Raw genomic sequence first — 16,422 nt, forward strand, 5'->3', positions numbered from 1 at the left:
AGAGATAATATAAATATAACTCTTAATTCAATGACTAGTAGATAGCACATACTCATTAAATGTTATTTGTTAATTTATAAAAACGCTGTTGTTTGGGGTTTATGATAGTAACTAACTTCTTCAAAGTATGAATCAGCAAATCAACTTTGAATTTGTTGTCATTATGTACCACGTTGGCTATGACTTCTTTGCAAGAGTGAGTTATGGGCTTGTCAGCTAATTTAGCTTTTGATCTTGGCAAGTATTTAGCTATCTACATGAATTAAAATGACACTGAAAAAAATAAAAAGTAAACTTACTTCCTTTGCTAAAGTTTTTGGCCAGGTATATACACAAGTATACATTTTAAAACTAAGTCATATAAAAGCATGGTGCATTTTAAATCTCAGGGAAAATTTACATTTTATCTTAGGAAAAAATTCTAAGGCAACAAAAATTACCATTCTTTGGTTTCTTTTCTGCATTACATTTCTAAAGATCTGAAGAAATTAGAAAATGATTAATGCTATCTGAAAAAAGAAAGAACAAGATAGCTTTGTGTTAATAGCTCAACATCAGTTTCCTGTAAAAGAGTCTCGCTTCTTAGTGATATTATGGGTTGCATTGTTTGCCTGTGTTAAGCCTGAACAAATCCTTTTTGTCTAAATCATATGATCTCTGTAGAATTATTCTTAATTTTATATTTAAAGTAATACTATCAGGATTATTCAACTTAAATTACTTCTAATTGCACTTCTTTTCAAGATTTTGTGTTTGGATTGATTTGCTATTTGCTGGGAGGAGGGCAAGGGGATGTCTTTGTATTTTATCTCGACTTATTTGCCTGATGTTCTGCTGCATGATGATTCATTCATTCATTGTGAGGGTTTGGAAGGGAGCATTCCACTTCCAGAAAACTCAGGTTTGTTCATCCACTAAAAAAAAACACACCTTGCATTCAGGGGAGAAACATATACTGTCACTCAATTATTTAATATAATACATAGTGCATACCTTTGAAATGAACCCTCAGGTTTCTCAGGAAGGTTTGATTCATATATATATATACACACATTCATTTTATATTTAATACATGGCACTGTAGGGTCATGGGATTTCATAAAGTGAAGGTGCTGCTGTGTAGCTATAAGTCAAATGTCTGGATATTGCACAAGTTTGCAAGGGCACTGTTACTGTGTCATGGCTTTCAGAGTCCTTTGTAACCATGCATCTTGACATCCTTTCCTCCTTTTTGCAGATGATGTCTCTCAACAGGAGGACAATGATCCCCCAAAAGAATATGACCCTGGGCAATTTGCAGGCCTGCTTCATGGATCCTCTCCAGCCTGTGAATCCCCTGAAAACCCCTTTCATCTCTATGGGAGGAGAGAGCAATGTGAAGAAGGACAAAACGAAGTCAGTTTGGCAAACAGTCCTTTGCCCCTCAAGCAGTCTCCGATAGAAAATAAGCCAGAGCCTTTGGTAAAGAAAATTAAACCCAAAGTGGTCAGTAGAACAATTTTTCATAAAAAAAGCAACCAACTTGAAAACCATACCATTGTTGGCACAAGATCAACCAGGAGTGGATCCCGGAATGGGGACCAGTGGGTTATGAACACAGGGGGATTTGTGGAGAGAGCCTGTACTCTGGGGAGAATAAGGTCATTGCCTAAAGCCCTGATTGACATGCATTTATCAAAAAACGTCTCTAAATCCGATTCCAGTCTCATTGCCTACCCTTCCAATGAGAAAACATCAAGAGTTAACTGGAGTGAATCTTCCACTGCTGAACACAGTTCTAAAGGGAATTCTGAAAGAACACCATCCTTCACATCTGAATGGGAAGAAGTAAGCTTTGTTTTTCTTGCTGTTCTTTATATAACGCTTTGGAGTCAAGGGAGGTTTGGGGGAAGGCTTTTTAGCTTTTTAAGTCTTTCAGAGGCAAAAAGAAAAAAATTAACAAATGCATACAGCTCCAACTGGAATGGAAAGGTTCTATGGGTAACACATGGCAATTTCACAGCAAGTGTAAAAACAAACACAGTTCCACACATGTGGGTTAATCTATTGTTTCCATAGAAATTGATATCAAGCAGAAGTAATAACTAGCTTTGAGGTACAAGAGAATGTTCACATCTTGTCCTACCAAGCCCTGCAGCTGACAAATTGAGAAAAAGCTTGGCATTTTGCTCTATGTCATTTTGGTACTTGCTACACTCATTGTTACCTTGTCTCCCTTCTTTAAAGTAGCTTGTATTTTCAGAAGAGCTCCTGAGAATCTTAACCTTAATGGTAAACACGGTGGTCCTGGCTCTGCTCCAAGTACCATATAATAAACACTCATCACTTAATATTCCCTTGTGCAACTATTGGGGAAGCATTAAAGGAAAAAATGTTTGGGGGTCAAGTATCACCAATGTAAGTTCTGCTTAAAGACAAATCTTTAATGTCATAGAATTATTCAGAAAGTAAGTACCCTTATAAGGTTATAAAATGTCCTTTGTCCCTAAGGAGGATTGCATCATAAAATAATAAAGTGTCTTGCCTTTTGTTGAACTTCTTCAAAGAATGGACCAGAGTCCCTCTTGGTATATCATTCCAACACATCACATTTTGTCTCTCAAAAGATTCTACCAGTTGGATTAGGTTTGGAAGCACAACAGATCACTCTAGTATTCTGAGAACTAGAAATGGATATGGTTCTGAGAGTGACATTCTGAATTGAGCCGTTTGGGAAAATCACTTAATGTCACTGCATCTGTTTCAGTGGGGAACAAAATGGGATATTCCAGTAATGATCATGGTTCTTTCTGGAATATGTCATCTTATTTATTCAGGTTGCAAAGATGAGGAGAGGGATTAAACCATAAATGGCCATAGCTTAGATAGTCATGTCTCCCTATAAATTACATACTAGTAGATGGGTAGTTTTTTCAAGTATATCATTTCTTATGTTTATTAATTATGTGAATAATATCTGAAATCCTTTTTTGGAGGCAAGATTGATTAAAATTTAACTTACCTCTTAGAATTGTTTCTGTGCCTGGATTCTTGAAAATGGATACCAGTAATGAGCTTGTGGCTGGTCAAACCATTTAATTGGGACTTGTTTCCTGTGGTTGTGCCCACAAACTGAAACCCAACCCTTCACCAGTCAGCTGGGATGCACTCCGCCCAGGCAGGAGCAGAGGGATGCCAGAGGGCATACACTTTCTCACATGCACTTACCCTGAGACCCTTCTGAGTATAAAGAACACACAGTTCCTAACTTACCAACCCATCCAAATACAAAGTTCATTTCAAGAAACACAAAGAAAAGGCAAGTTGAGTTTGAAAGTTTAAGAAAGGGGAGCGTGATTTATATTTTAAAAAACAATCTCAAAGATTTTTGCTTCCCTTTAAATCTTTCACTATCGGTCCCTTAATTGTGGTATTGCTGTGGGTAATAACACCAACAATATGGAATATATGCTCGGGGCATTTGAAAGTTATTTTAAAATGCAATGTTAAAAGTGAATGTAATAATCCAGTTACATGATTTTTATTTCTCACAGATTGACAAAATAATGAATTCCATAGATGTCGGAATCAACAGGGAACTTAAAGAGATGAATGGCGAGCTCACAAGTAAGAAAGCCTTCCTCTACATTATAATGAATAAATGTGGTTTAAAATAGCCAAAAATGATAGGGATCTTTAGATAATTTCATATTTTATCATAATAGCAGTAGCTACAAATTATTTCCTTCCACTGTGAATTCTAACAATAATGACCTGTAAACAATATCAGTTATAAAAATACTGATTTAGCAAATTGAGAGATTTTATCTTGTATGCTATTTTATGATGCCAGTTAATGAAGTTTCAACTTTTGTGGAGCTCAGTATCGAGCACTTCAAAGCACTGTAGAATTGGACGACTTCATACACTACTATTTCTCATTCAGTGAAATGTTCCATGCATTTAACCAAACAGATTAACAATTTCTGCTAAGTTGTAAGCTCCAGTTTGGCAAGAACTGTGTTAATCATCTTTGTGTATCCCATAGTACCTGCCAGAGTATCCCACAAATAGTTAGTTTTGCAATCATTAATATATTACCATTACTAAGTATCATCTTATTTTCTTCCCTGCAACTAAACCTCAAAGTGGAAGTTCATGTCAGATCTAAGTCTACTCATTTTTTTCTTTGGCGGTCTATAGCAGATACAGGGACATTTGTATTATTCACTATTGACACCAGATCTGTCTGGAGCTCCCACAGCTGGACTCATAGTATAATGACCACTTCAGTGTAAAGCGGGTGGAGTTGAAAAGTGTGTGGATTTTATGGCAAACACATACAACATGCCCCAAACAAAAAGGTCTGGTTATTCATTTTGACATTCTCAGTTGACACATTTGAAAAATATGTCAGCCATCCTGCCTGCTGCCTTTATTTACTATTTTTTACAACGGCAATGAAAATGGAAGTGGAGACTCAATCCCCAAAGAATCATTACTTAAAAAAACTGGCTCTGTATGTGCCTTAATTTTTACCTCTTAATTACACACTAATTATGTACTAAGTAAGTGATTGACCATAACATGTAGCATTCCAATCAGCCATCAGGCCAGGTGTGAATCACGGCTATACTGAGTTACAGTCCTTTCCCTCTCACGGCTGGATTGAACTAAAGAGATAATAAACAACCATATGAAGGTGGCATTCCACAAATGAAATCTTGGGTACTGAGTATGGTTGGGAAATCACACACTGAAATGGGAAATCGCACAGTGAAATAAAAAAATCAAACAGACATAAATTCAGATCTCAATTCTGCTATGTACTCAAAGTTTGATCTTAGGCAACTTGGTTTCCCCAATTAACAGAAATGGAGATACTAATATAGGGTCATTATAGAAAAGTGCAATGGCGTAAATGTGGAAGTGTGATACATGTAGATATGTATTAAAGTTTAGCGCTCACCTTGTCCTCCCATGAGGGAGACACTGCATTCAACACTGTGGTCACACTAAGATACTTACCCATACGACTTTTCTTTATAAACCTTGTCATATCAGCTATTTTCACAGTCTTAATGGTAAATTTGCTGTATTCCCTGGAATTGTTGTGGTGTGTCAATTGTAATACAGGTCATAGCAAACCCACCAGTCAATTGCTACCAGAGAGGAGTAGTTACTAAAAGAGAGCCTAGAACTCCAGGGTACCCTAGCACAGAAAAATGAAAAATTGAACATGAATGGTTTAACTGTTCAATACTGTGATGAAATATGAGTGTTCTTTTTTTGCTTGACAGTAGAGAAGGGATGCACAGTGAAATTAATGGGAGGTAAATTTAGAACAAGCAAGAGGAAATCCCATTATACTTCACATGGTATGTGTTGTCCATGTCCAGAAAGTCACTTTGGAAGGCCCTAACTCAAGTGTTATGCCTGGCTTTAACAGAGCTTCGTAGTTTTATAAGCATTTATGAGGTTTGTTGCTTAAAACCTCAGAAGATGATTGGGAGAATAAAATCATAATTAATGGAGATGAAGGATCAAGGATCAGCATTAAATTTTATATGCTCTTGTCCATTTTGTTTCAGTGATTTTGTTTGCCCTCCCCCCACCCACACACTTCCAATGTCAGGTATTTTATAAATGAAATATTTATTGAACCAGGAAAAGATCTGGAACCCTCTTAGACCAGGAAAAGACTTGGAACTCTCTCATCTTCATTTCTATATATATATATATGACAGTCTCTATGAATCATCTAACTAGTTTTACTCATAGAAATCAGTTTCCTCTTTTTTTTTTTCCTTCTAATTTCCTCAGCAATTATATAGTAATTTGAAATTTTTCCACCAACCTCAACTGTCCAGGACTAAGACAAAAATATTGTCTGCATTTATTTTAGGTCATAAACATACCTAAAAATATACCTAAATAAATATAAATATACCTAAATATATATATTATATTATAGGTATATATAAATATACCTAAATATATATATTATATAATAAATATACCTAAAAATATTTAATGCGTTTATTTTAGGTCAGTCCCTTCAGCTCTCATTCCGAACACATTAACACATAATGTTCACAAACACCACTTCTGGTTTCCCACTTGAAATCAGATTCAAATGCCAAGCAAATCAGTGTTGGCAATAGGATTCAATTATATTGAATACCTCATATCATGTAGAACACCCCATTCTTTGGTGATGCTGGATATGCAGTGTGATAATATATTTCATATCATCATGTACTCCCAGGTTTGCATTTTTACAATTCTTTCGGAGAACAGATTTTGAAGTTAGATGGACCTCGTTTCAAATCCCAGCTTTGTAATTTCTGTCCTCTCTTACGTCAACTTCCTTACCTATAAATTCAGATTTTTAATAACCATCATTAAAACCTGTTGGGAGACTAAATTTTACATCATACTACAACAGGTTGAGTATCCCTTATTTGAAATGCTTAGGACCAGAAGTTTTTCAGATTTCAGATTTGTTTTGGATTTTGCAATATTTGCATACACATGATGAAATAGCTTGCGGATGGGACCCAAGTCTAAACACTAAATTCATTTATGTTTCATATATACCTTTTACACATAGCCTAAAGGTAATTTTATATAATATGTTAAATAATTTTGTGCATGAAACAAAAAGTTTTGACTGGTTTTGATTGTGACCTTATTGTATGAGGTCAGGTGTAAAATTTTCTTGTAGCATCACTTAGGTGCTCAAAAAGTTTTGTATTTTGGAGCATTTTGGATTTGCAGATTAGGAATGCTCAATTTTATAGCTTAGAACATAGCAGGTGATTAACACATATAACTTCTCCTGCTTTCTTATGCAAGTATGCATGCCTTGTCTTTCTAATTAGATTGGATGCCACACAGGAAGATACATAGAAAATCTTGCTTTTCTTTTTGATCAATAAGGATTGTAGTTAAGGCATAACGACTCATATTCTTAGTTGCTTTCATGTGGAATCGTTTTTTGCAGTTTCCTTTCCTTTCCTTTCCTTTCCTTTCCTTTCCTTTCCTTTCCTTTCCTTTCCTTTCCTTTCCTTTCCTTTCCTTTCCTTTCCTTTCCTTTCCTTTCCTTTCCTTTCCTTTCCTTTCCTTTCCTTCCTTCCTTCCTTCCTGTCTGTCTTTCTGTCTTTCTTTTTCTTTCTGTCTTTCTTTCTTTCTTCTTTCTTCTTTCTCTCTCTCTCTCTCTTTCCTCTTCTCTTCTCTTCTCTTCTCTTCTCTTCTCTTCTCTTCTCTTCTCTTCTCTTCTCTTCTCTTCTCTTCTCTTCTCTTCTCTTCTCTTCTCTTCTCTTCTCTTCTCTTCTCTTCTCTTCTCTTCTTTTTCTCAGTGTCTCATTCTGTTACCCAGGCTGGAGTGCAGTGGCCCAAGCATACTGTGTTTCCCCGAAAATAAGACAGGGTCTTATACTTATTTTTCCTCAAGAAGACACCCTAGGGCTTATTTTCAGGGAATGTGTTATTTTCCCCTCAAAGCCTCAGCTTGCAGCACGCACAGGATGGCCGGAACTTGACAGGGGGAGTCAAGCTTGGTGGTGGGGCTGCCCGCACTTCTGGGATAGTAGCTATCAGGATAGGGCAGATGAGAAGGGCTGCTTGTCTTCTTTACCACTCCGCGACGAAATGCATAGGTTGTACAGATATGCGGTATAGCCACGCCCATCACTAGGTCTTATTTTCGGGGTAGGGCTTATTTGCGCAAATGCTTAGAAATCCTGCTAGGGCTTATTTTATGGGTAGGTCTTATTTTCGGAGAAAGACGGTAACTCGCTGCAGCCTAAAGTTCCTGGGCTCATGCAATGCTCTTGCCTCAGCCTCCCAAGTAACCAAAACTACAAGTGGTGTGTGCCACCACACCCAGCTAATTTTTTTTTTTTGTTTTTTTTTTTTTGGTTTGTTTTTTTGTAGAGACGAGGTCTTGCTATGTTGCTTAGGCTGGTCTTAAACTCCTGGCCTCCAGTGATCCTCCCTCCTTGACTTCCCAAAGTGCTGAGATTATAGGCATGAGCCACCATGTCCAGCCTGAAGTTTATTTCTTAACCATTGTCACTGTACCACAAGAAAGTACTTTCAAGTTAAGAAATTTACCATGTCCACTGGAACTACTTCACATTCCCACACATTCCAAGAATCAGGTAGATGGTTTCCTTGATGGGATCGAAGGTCACTTAAGCAACTCAGGGGGCAGTAAGTGTCTCCACAGGACATGCTTATCACACACAACAGCATGAAGAGTAATCAAGTCCCCAGACATTACGATATACAAGGGTGGCAGGTAATCTTACAAATACTCTCCTATTTCTAAACTGGTTTTTAACAATCTCAAGTTTCACTAAACAGATGACAAATATACAGGATCTCCAGGACATTAGTATAAAAGTAGTATTTAGTTATAATGCAGATTTTAAGGCTGAGATTTTTTTCATATATTTAAGGTTAAATTGTACTCAAAGAGAAATATTCTCGAGTTGTATCTTTTAAAAACCTGCTTTTGTCAATATATGAATTCCATCTAAATTATAGTTATAAATGAGGACTATTAAAATGAATTCATAAAGAATTTTATCATAGAGTGAATTGTCTATATTGGATAGATAATGTATAATTCTTAGGTCATCTGCTGGAAAATACATAGCTCTGAAAGCAGGAACTAACATTGATCTCACTATCTGCATTCTAAGCTTTTGCTCCTCTTCCTCCTAGAGTCTGAGGGGCTAAGTTCAGAGCTCCTGATAGCAGACCCTCCATAGGGAGTTTCTGGGATTTAGGAACTCACTAAGGCAGAGTAAATGTTCTCTGGCCTCCTGATCTAAGCTCCTCCCTCTCTCTGGGTCTGCAGAAACAGGGGGAGAGCTCACGTGGCCCTTTCTGAGTAGGATGGCACATGTCTTCACAGCCCCAGAAATCGCTCCTCCCCGAGGTCTTGGTTGCTTCCAGGCCCCTGATGTTTGCTCACATAGCTCTGGATCTGCACCAGGAGGTACTTTGTCACAATTAATAGCTGTCTCCCTGCTGAAGTGGGAATATCATTCCTCAAAATCTAGAGAAGCATTACAAAATGTACGTACTATTAGAGAAATGAAGAAGAAGAGAGAAACTAAACATATTCCATTCTTACTGTGTATTAGATGATGTGCTGCTGTGAACATTTTTGCATTCAATTCTCAAAACAGTTCAGTGAAGTGTTGTTATACCCATTTTATAGATGAAGAAAGGCTCTAAAATATTAAGTAGCTTGCCAAAGTCAACTGCTTCAAACTTGGATTTTTCTCTTCTTAAAGGTCACATTCTTTTTAATAAAATATGTTGCCTACATAAAACAACAGAAGCTAGCTCATCACTTCTTACTTTTAGGTCCAGTCACACTGACATGCACTAAGGGGGTGTTTGCATGTAGAAACAACCACTCTCTCTTGGCAAAACCTACCCATCAGTATAGAGGGCGTTAGCTAAAACCTCTCAGCCCTACCAAAGCACAGGCCACATGGTCATGTATGTAAATGAGTCACACCCCTAAATATATCCTGCCTCCCAAAAGTGAATGCACAAGCTCCAATGACAACCTGGGTCTCACTTATTTTCAGAGGAAGAATTTTCCTTGCCTTCAGCAATATTCTTTTTTCCATGAACTGTTAAATTGCACATAAAAGCTTCTGTAGAATGCTTTGCAACAGGCATATTTTTGATTTTTATTTCTTTTTACAGTACTATTTTTAATAGAACCAACTGGGGAAGGTGGGTAGTAGAATACATTAGCACACAAGCACACTATTTTATCTAAATCAGGAGAGGATTTATTTTTATTATTATTTTATATAACACTTCACTGACTTATTTTTTTCAGATAGATTAAATCTAAGGAATTTCTTAATAATAGAATATACATGTAAAATTATGAATTTCAGTAATTGTGAGGCTAGCATAGGTTAACTAATCTTTATCAAGAGATCTTGTTTAATGAGCCAAACAATTGTGTTCTTAGCATAAGAGACGCTAAAATTTATTTAGCACCATACATTCCAAATAGTGTCTAAAAACTAAAATAACTTGCATAATATAAATTTTGATCATTCAAATATGGCTGAGATTTTCTAGTTTTAAAATTGGAGGTGATGTACATATGTGAAGTCAGGTTTCCCTTAAGAATAAAATAGTCAAGTATTATTCTGTGTTCTAATATTTGCTTATGATGTATCAATAGTTTAAAAAATGGTACATTGTTTTCAACTCAATAAGAGGTTCGAGAGATGAGTAAGTGCAGTCACCCATTAGTACTGGAATATTTTTCATAACATCTCTGATATGTGATCAACCATCATCAACTAACATGTGCTTACATAGTTCCCATGCTGATAAGTTTGCTACTTCCAGAGATGATATATTCTATTGCTAGGAAGCTCAAATTGTTGAAAACTTATTTAGTTAAGTAAAAAATGTATCAGTTGGTACTGAATACTCACTCTAACAATTACTAGCAGTGTCACCTTGGGTAAATCATTCAATCAGTCTGAACCTTACTTCTTCATATGAAAAACAGCTATAATAAATAATATCTCCTTTCTTCAATATTATTGAGAAGCTCTAATTAACGAGAAAGTGGTTAACTACACTCCTAGTATATAGTAGACCTTAACAGATAACATCTCCCTTCTTGGACTTCTCTCTTTCCTTCCATCCATTATTCCCTTAAAATAAAACATTTCCAAAGTATGGATAAAAATCCATTATTTCTGATATATGTAAGTATCTTGAGTATAGGGATTAGGGATGATGCTTGTTTGATAGAATATACTCCTTGTACATTCATCATAAAGCTGGAAAATACTTACAAAAAGTCTCCTTTATAGATGCTTAAAAAATATTAATTGGGGCCAAGCATGGTGGTTCCGGCATATAATTCCAGCACTTTGCAAGGCTGAGGTGGGAGGACTATTTGAGGCCAGGAATTTGAGACCAGCCTGAGCAACATAGCAAGACTCTATCTCTACAAAAAAATGTTTAAAAATTGGGGGAGGGGGAGTATAGTGGCACACACCTATAGTCCCAGCTACTTGAGAGGCTGAAGCAGAAGGATCACTTGAGCCCAGGAATTGGAGGTTACAGTGAGCTGTAATCAGACCACTGCACTCTGAACTGGGGAACAGAGCAAGATCCCATCTTTTAAAGATATATATACTAATTGAATAACTTTCATATAAATATCAGTGCATTTTGCAATATCCACCATTAATGACCTCATACTGGCAAGAGAGGAGGAGGTAAAAGTAATTAGGGACAATCTGAAAGAAAGAAAGTAGAGTTTCATAAGACATGCTCATTATGATTGCTTTTAGATATAAATTTGTTAATTTGTTTTCCCAAAATATAATGAAGAATTGAGTGATAAATGTATGTTACTCATGAGAAAAACTTTACAGCTTATACTGGTTGATTTTATGATATTTTGTCCTGATAACAAAGGGCTTTCCATCTACTACTACTCTTGATACTCAAATATAACCTTATAGGCAATTAGGAAATTAAATATTTTATAATTGAATATCACTTATAGGACTATGTCCTAAGGAAGCAACTGGACAAAAGAAAAAAAATATGAAGTTGTTCATTTCAGCGTTGTTTATGGTCATTTAAAAATAGAATTAAAACAAATGACCATTAATAAAAAAATTGTAAAATATAGTAATTCCTTATGACAAAATGTTATATATCTAATTAAAATGGCATTGCATATGTATTTATGACCATGGAAATATAGCCATAATATGTTACTATGTAAAAAAGTAGAAAATAAGTAAATATTATCCCATTTTTTAATACACATACTTGCAAAAAGATCTGGGAGGACATATGCAAAAAGGTTAACAGTGGATATCTCTGGATAAGATTATCAGTTATTTTTATTTTTGCTTTCTCTTTTTCTAAGCTATCTAAACTTTTTATGCATTACTATTATTTTCATTGTCTAAACTATTTAATTAAAAAGTATATACCAATTTAGTAAGCAAATATATAAACAAATAAAATATGTATATACACATACATATAGATATAAACATTTACATGTGAAACATAAGATTTTATAGCTATTAATGCTCATGATTAGATAAATATTCACTAATTAAATACTATTTATAAATATATATTTCTTTTTATCAATTTTCAGTTAAAATAGCTATTATATGCTTCAGTGGTTTCAGAAAAGAAATTCATTTGACCTGTTTTATTTTTGTTTTTTATGTTATTTCAAAAATTTTAATGTAAATTTAAAAATTATCCATAACTCAACCCCAATCAAAGTGGTATATTTTTTTTGGCCATGTCCTTGTCTATATATTTATCCTACTGACCTCTTAGTCCTTGTCTATATGCACATTCAGGCTGGGCACGGTGGCTCACGCCTGTAATCCTAGCACTCTGGGAGGCCGAGGCTAGAGGATAGCTTGGGGTCAGGAGTTCAAGACCAGCCTGAGCAAGACTGAGACCCCATCTCTACTAAAAATAGAAAAATTAGCTGGGCATAATAGCCTATCCCTGTAATCCCAGCTATTCAGGAGGCTGAGGCAGGAGGATTGCTTGAGCCCAGGAGTCTGAGGTTGCTATGAGCTAGGCTGATGCCACGGCCCTCTACTCAGGGGAATAAAGTGAGACTCTGTATCAAAGGAAAAAAAAAATTAGTTATATTATTTTTTTAATTTTTAAAAATTAAAAATATATGCACATTCAATTTTTTTATTAATAATAATTTTACAGATAGAACTTTACAATCTTCACTTTCATATGCCATTTCATGAAATGCTATTTTGCTTCATTTTTTTTTCCTTACCTCTTTGTCTTACCCTTCCTGTGAATGTCTAATGTTAGTCTGGTGTATATGCTTCCACTCTTTTCTCCAATTCCATGCAGTCATATACAGATTGATAGGTGTCAGGTGATAGCTATATAGATGTTATTTGTAATTCAAGATTATGAAAACATGCCAAATACATTTCTCTGCAACTTGTTCTTCCCATTTAATAATAAGTCATAGCTTTACCTTATTTTGATAATTAGTAAAGTCAATAACAAAACGCAACAAAATTGCGTTCGTGAAGTTCTTCCTGGAGGAGGAAAGGAGCTCTGAGACTGGATTGCTATCCCACCTCTGCACTAACTTACTGTGTGACTTAAAAACCACCTCATGATAAGCCTCAGCTTCCTCCTTTGAAAATAAAAGGATAGGACTAGATCTTTCCCACCTCTGTAATTCTATGACTCATACTTTTATCTTTTGTTTCATGAAGTTATATTTTGGCAGAATGTCCTCCATTAAAGCTTTCCACTTCTTAATTTCTTAAGGACAAATGACCAATAAATCTCAAGTATGTGTATTTCAAATGAGGTTCTTCTAGGAATGTTGCCAGATCATCATTTTACAATGCTCTTTTAATACATTAATATAACAAATGCATAATCTAAGTGATATATGTCTGTAAGATAGATCAGTTCTTTTTATTTGTATGCAAAAAATGACTTTCACCTAAGCATCTCAACTCCCTCAGTAAACCTTATGCTGACTTGTAGGAGACTTAGAGACTAGCTGAGATCATGTGTACATTCGTGATGCAAATGGGAATAAATGAAGAATTTTTGATACGATATTATGCCTGCTTCTCGACTCCACTATGCTTTTTATAAGAAGTTTTATGACAAAAAAGAAGTTAGGATTGTGATGGCATATACTTTCTATTAAGTTGCAGATCCTGACCAAATGCTCAAATTGCCCATTTCTTCCCACTTACCTGGTTTGACCAAGATTTAGTCAGGTATCTCTCCTCCCCACGGGCTCCTAACTTTGACTTGCCCTAAATCTGACCAGGCACTAAAATGCAGAACGTCCACCCTTAACAATTCCTTTCAAATCAGCTAATCACAGAGAGATTTCCTGTTATGCCATCTGATCATGGTGACTCTGACTCAGCCCCACCCTCTCACTCAGTTTCTCCTCTAAGTTTCTGCTAGTCCTGCTTAACCCTCCATATAAAAGAAAAGCCTTTTCTGTTTGATTTTGAGATGCTTGAAAATCCCAAGGGAGGAGCATTCTCCCTATGGTAATAGTTGCTTTAATTCTCACCTTGCCTAAGTCTGGATTTTTTTTATTGATAGTACTAAAAAGTTCTTAGGCCTTTTTGGTTCACTTTGAACTTCTCAGCTAGTTCTCTTTTCCTCTTTTAGTATTAATCATACTTCTCAGCTAGTTCTCTTTCTTTTGGTATTAATTATAGTACAAAGCGCATTTTCCCAGGGTTGCCCCTCAAAGACTGTACTAACTAATTTTCTCTGCTGTACCTATTGTTTAGAAAAACGAGTGCATGCTGATCTGTGTCTACCATGTTTCCCCGAAAATAAGACCTACTCATAAAATAAGCCCTAGCAGAATTTCTAAGCATTTGCGCAATATAAGCCCTACCCCGAAAATAAGACCTAGTGATGGGCATGGCTATGCAGCGTATCTGCACAACCCATGCATTTCCTACCAGAGCGGTAAAGAAGACCAGCAGCCCTTCTCATCTGCCCCATGAGGGCTCTATTGCTCGACATGAGAGATTGGGACCAGCGGTTCTAATGGAAATAGAATCACAAGAAATTCAGGATGGAATTCGAGGTTTGGAGAGTTATGATGATGTTCCAAAAGAAGACAACTTAACTATATTTGAATAAATGTAGATTGTTGTACTGTACTTAAAAAAAATAACACATCCCCTGAAAATAAGCCCTAGGGTGTCTTCTTGAGGAAAAATAAATATAAGACCCTGTCTTATTTTGGGGGAAACACAGTGTGAGTGTGTGATGTGTATTATATTCCTACGATAATCAGAACGATGGTGGTGACATAATTATATAAGATATGTAGCCTAGACAATATACAGATTGATTTTTTGTATCAACTTCTGAGACAATTCTATTGCAACCAAGAATTTCCTTAGAAAATTCTTCCATTATGTCTTTGGATCATACCAAATGTGCATAATCATGAAACGTAAGTAAAATACTAAGGTTTATTTTAATTAAAGCATAATGTACGATACCAATACCTATTACCTACTGTTGCTGACACATGAATTGGTTGTGATAGTGACACTAAGCCTTTTATTATAAGAATAAAAGAAAGAAAACAGAACTCTATTACCCTGTGCACTTACAACAAAAACTTCTTCTGTGTGAGCTGCTACTCAAGCATTTAAATAAACCATTTGCACCTGGTTTACTCATTATTTTTTTAATGGCGTAAGTGCTCATGTCCTTTAGAGTGGTACTCTATTTATACTTTGAAGATCTCCAAAATAGACTTGAGAAGGCTTATAATAAAAGATATAATTACAGTAAAATAAAAAGCCATTGAAACAATAGTAAAAGATATGAACCAGATAGTTTTAAAGAGAAAAATTAAAAAAGGGGGGGAAGAAGGAAAATATTCCAGAAAAACTAAACTAAGGAAGATGCCTGTAACTAAGGATACAACTTGACTCTGAGATTCTTGTGGCAATCAAGACAAAAGTGGGCTACAGGCGTGTCATTATAAAGGCAGTATCATAAAGGCATATAGAGAAAGAAACCATCTTCTAGCTTTAAACTCTACAAGGAATTTTCCCCATGGTTCATTTTTATAAAAGCTATACCTACAGATTTGGAACAATGCTTTCATTAGAATTCAGGGAAAGGGGAGTATCTTACCTATGACTTATATATGGCCAGGTGTTCAGTGATAAGGTAGTGCTTCTGTAAAGACTTTTCTACAGGGGAATTCTAGCTTTCTCCATGATGGAAACACATATTGGTTCTAAAACATCAATGCTACTTTTCCTTATCCTTTTTTTAAAAAAAAAAAAGGCCCTTTTTATTTAACCTGTTCTGCATATCAATTACTTTAGCACCAGAATGTGAGGGGTACTTAATAATAAAATTACATGCACTGTCTAAAATTTTATGTAACAGTAAGGTTGGGGCGCCACCCACCATATATGAAAGAGTACGAAATATGGCATGAGAAAGTGAGTTGAGAGTCCCAGTTCCTTCCCTTCCTAGCTGTATATACCCTTAGTTGGACAAGTTACTTCATCACTCTGAGCCTTCATTACCTTGTTCTTTAAGATGGGAATAATGACATGTCCTACTTGGTATAATTTAATAAGATCTTTTATACAAAAGCACGTGTCACCTCTCCAGAAAACTCTTTTTATGTTTAAATTAGAAGTCACTGTTTTCATTTATTTTTTCTTCAGGCAATTGAATGCAGTTTATAAGAACTCAATAAACTCAAGAAAATAGTTGCTTTGCATACATACATGGACCATTCACCCTCCCTCTGGAAGGCTTCTGAAAAAAAATTAGGATGCTTTTCTTCCTGAAGAAGTGAACATATTTTCTAGTTCATTT

General features: G+C 35.6%; 1 protein-coding gene across 10 annotated transcripts in view; it reads left to right on the top strand.

Annotated features, from left to right (window-relative positions):
* The window catches only part of ANKS1B (ankyrin repeat and sterile alpha motif domain containing 1B), a 1,022,908-nt gene that overhangs the window by 567,196 nt on the left and 439,290 nt on the right, over positions 1-16,422 (top strand). For all 10 annotated transcript variants that reach the window (XM_012787601.3, XM_020287904.2, XM_012787602.3 and 7 more), the window contains exons 13-14: positions 1,238-1,827; positions 3,534-3,606. In XM_012787601.3, the coding sequence (XP_012643055.1) occupies positions 1,238-1,827; positions 3,534-3,606 (663 nt within the window). The remainder of the gene's footprint in view (positions 1-1,237; positions 1,828-3,533; positions 3,607-16,422) is intronic.

The sequence above is a fragment of the Microcebus murinus genome, chromosome 10, assembly GCF_040939455.1.
Source record: "Microcebus murinus isolate Inina chromosome 10, M.murinus_Inina_mat1.0, whole genome shotgun sequence".
Classification (NCBI taxonomy): Eukaryota; Metazoa; Chordata; class Mammalia; order Primates; family Cheirogaleidae; genus Microcebus; species Microcebus murinus.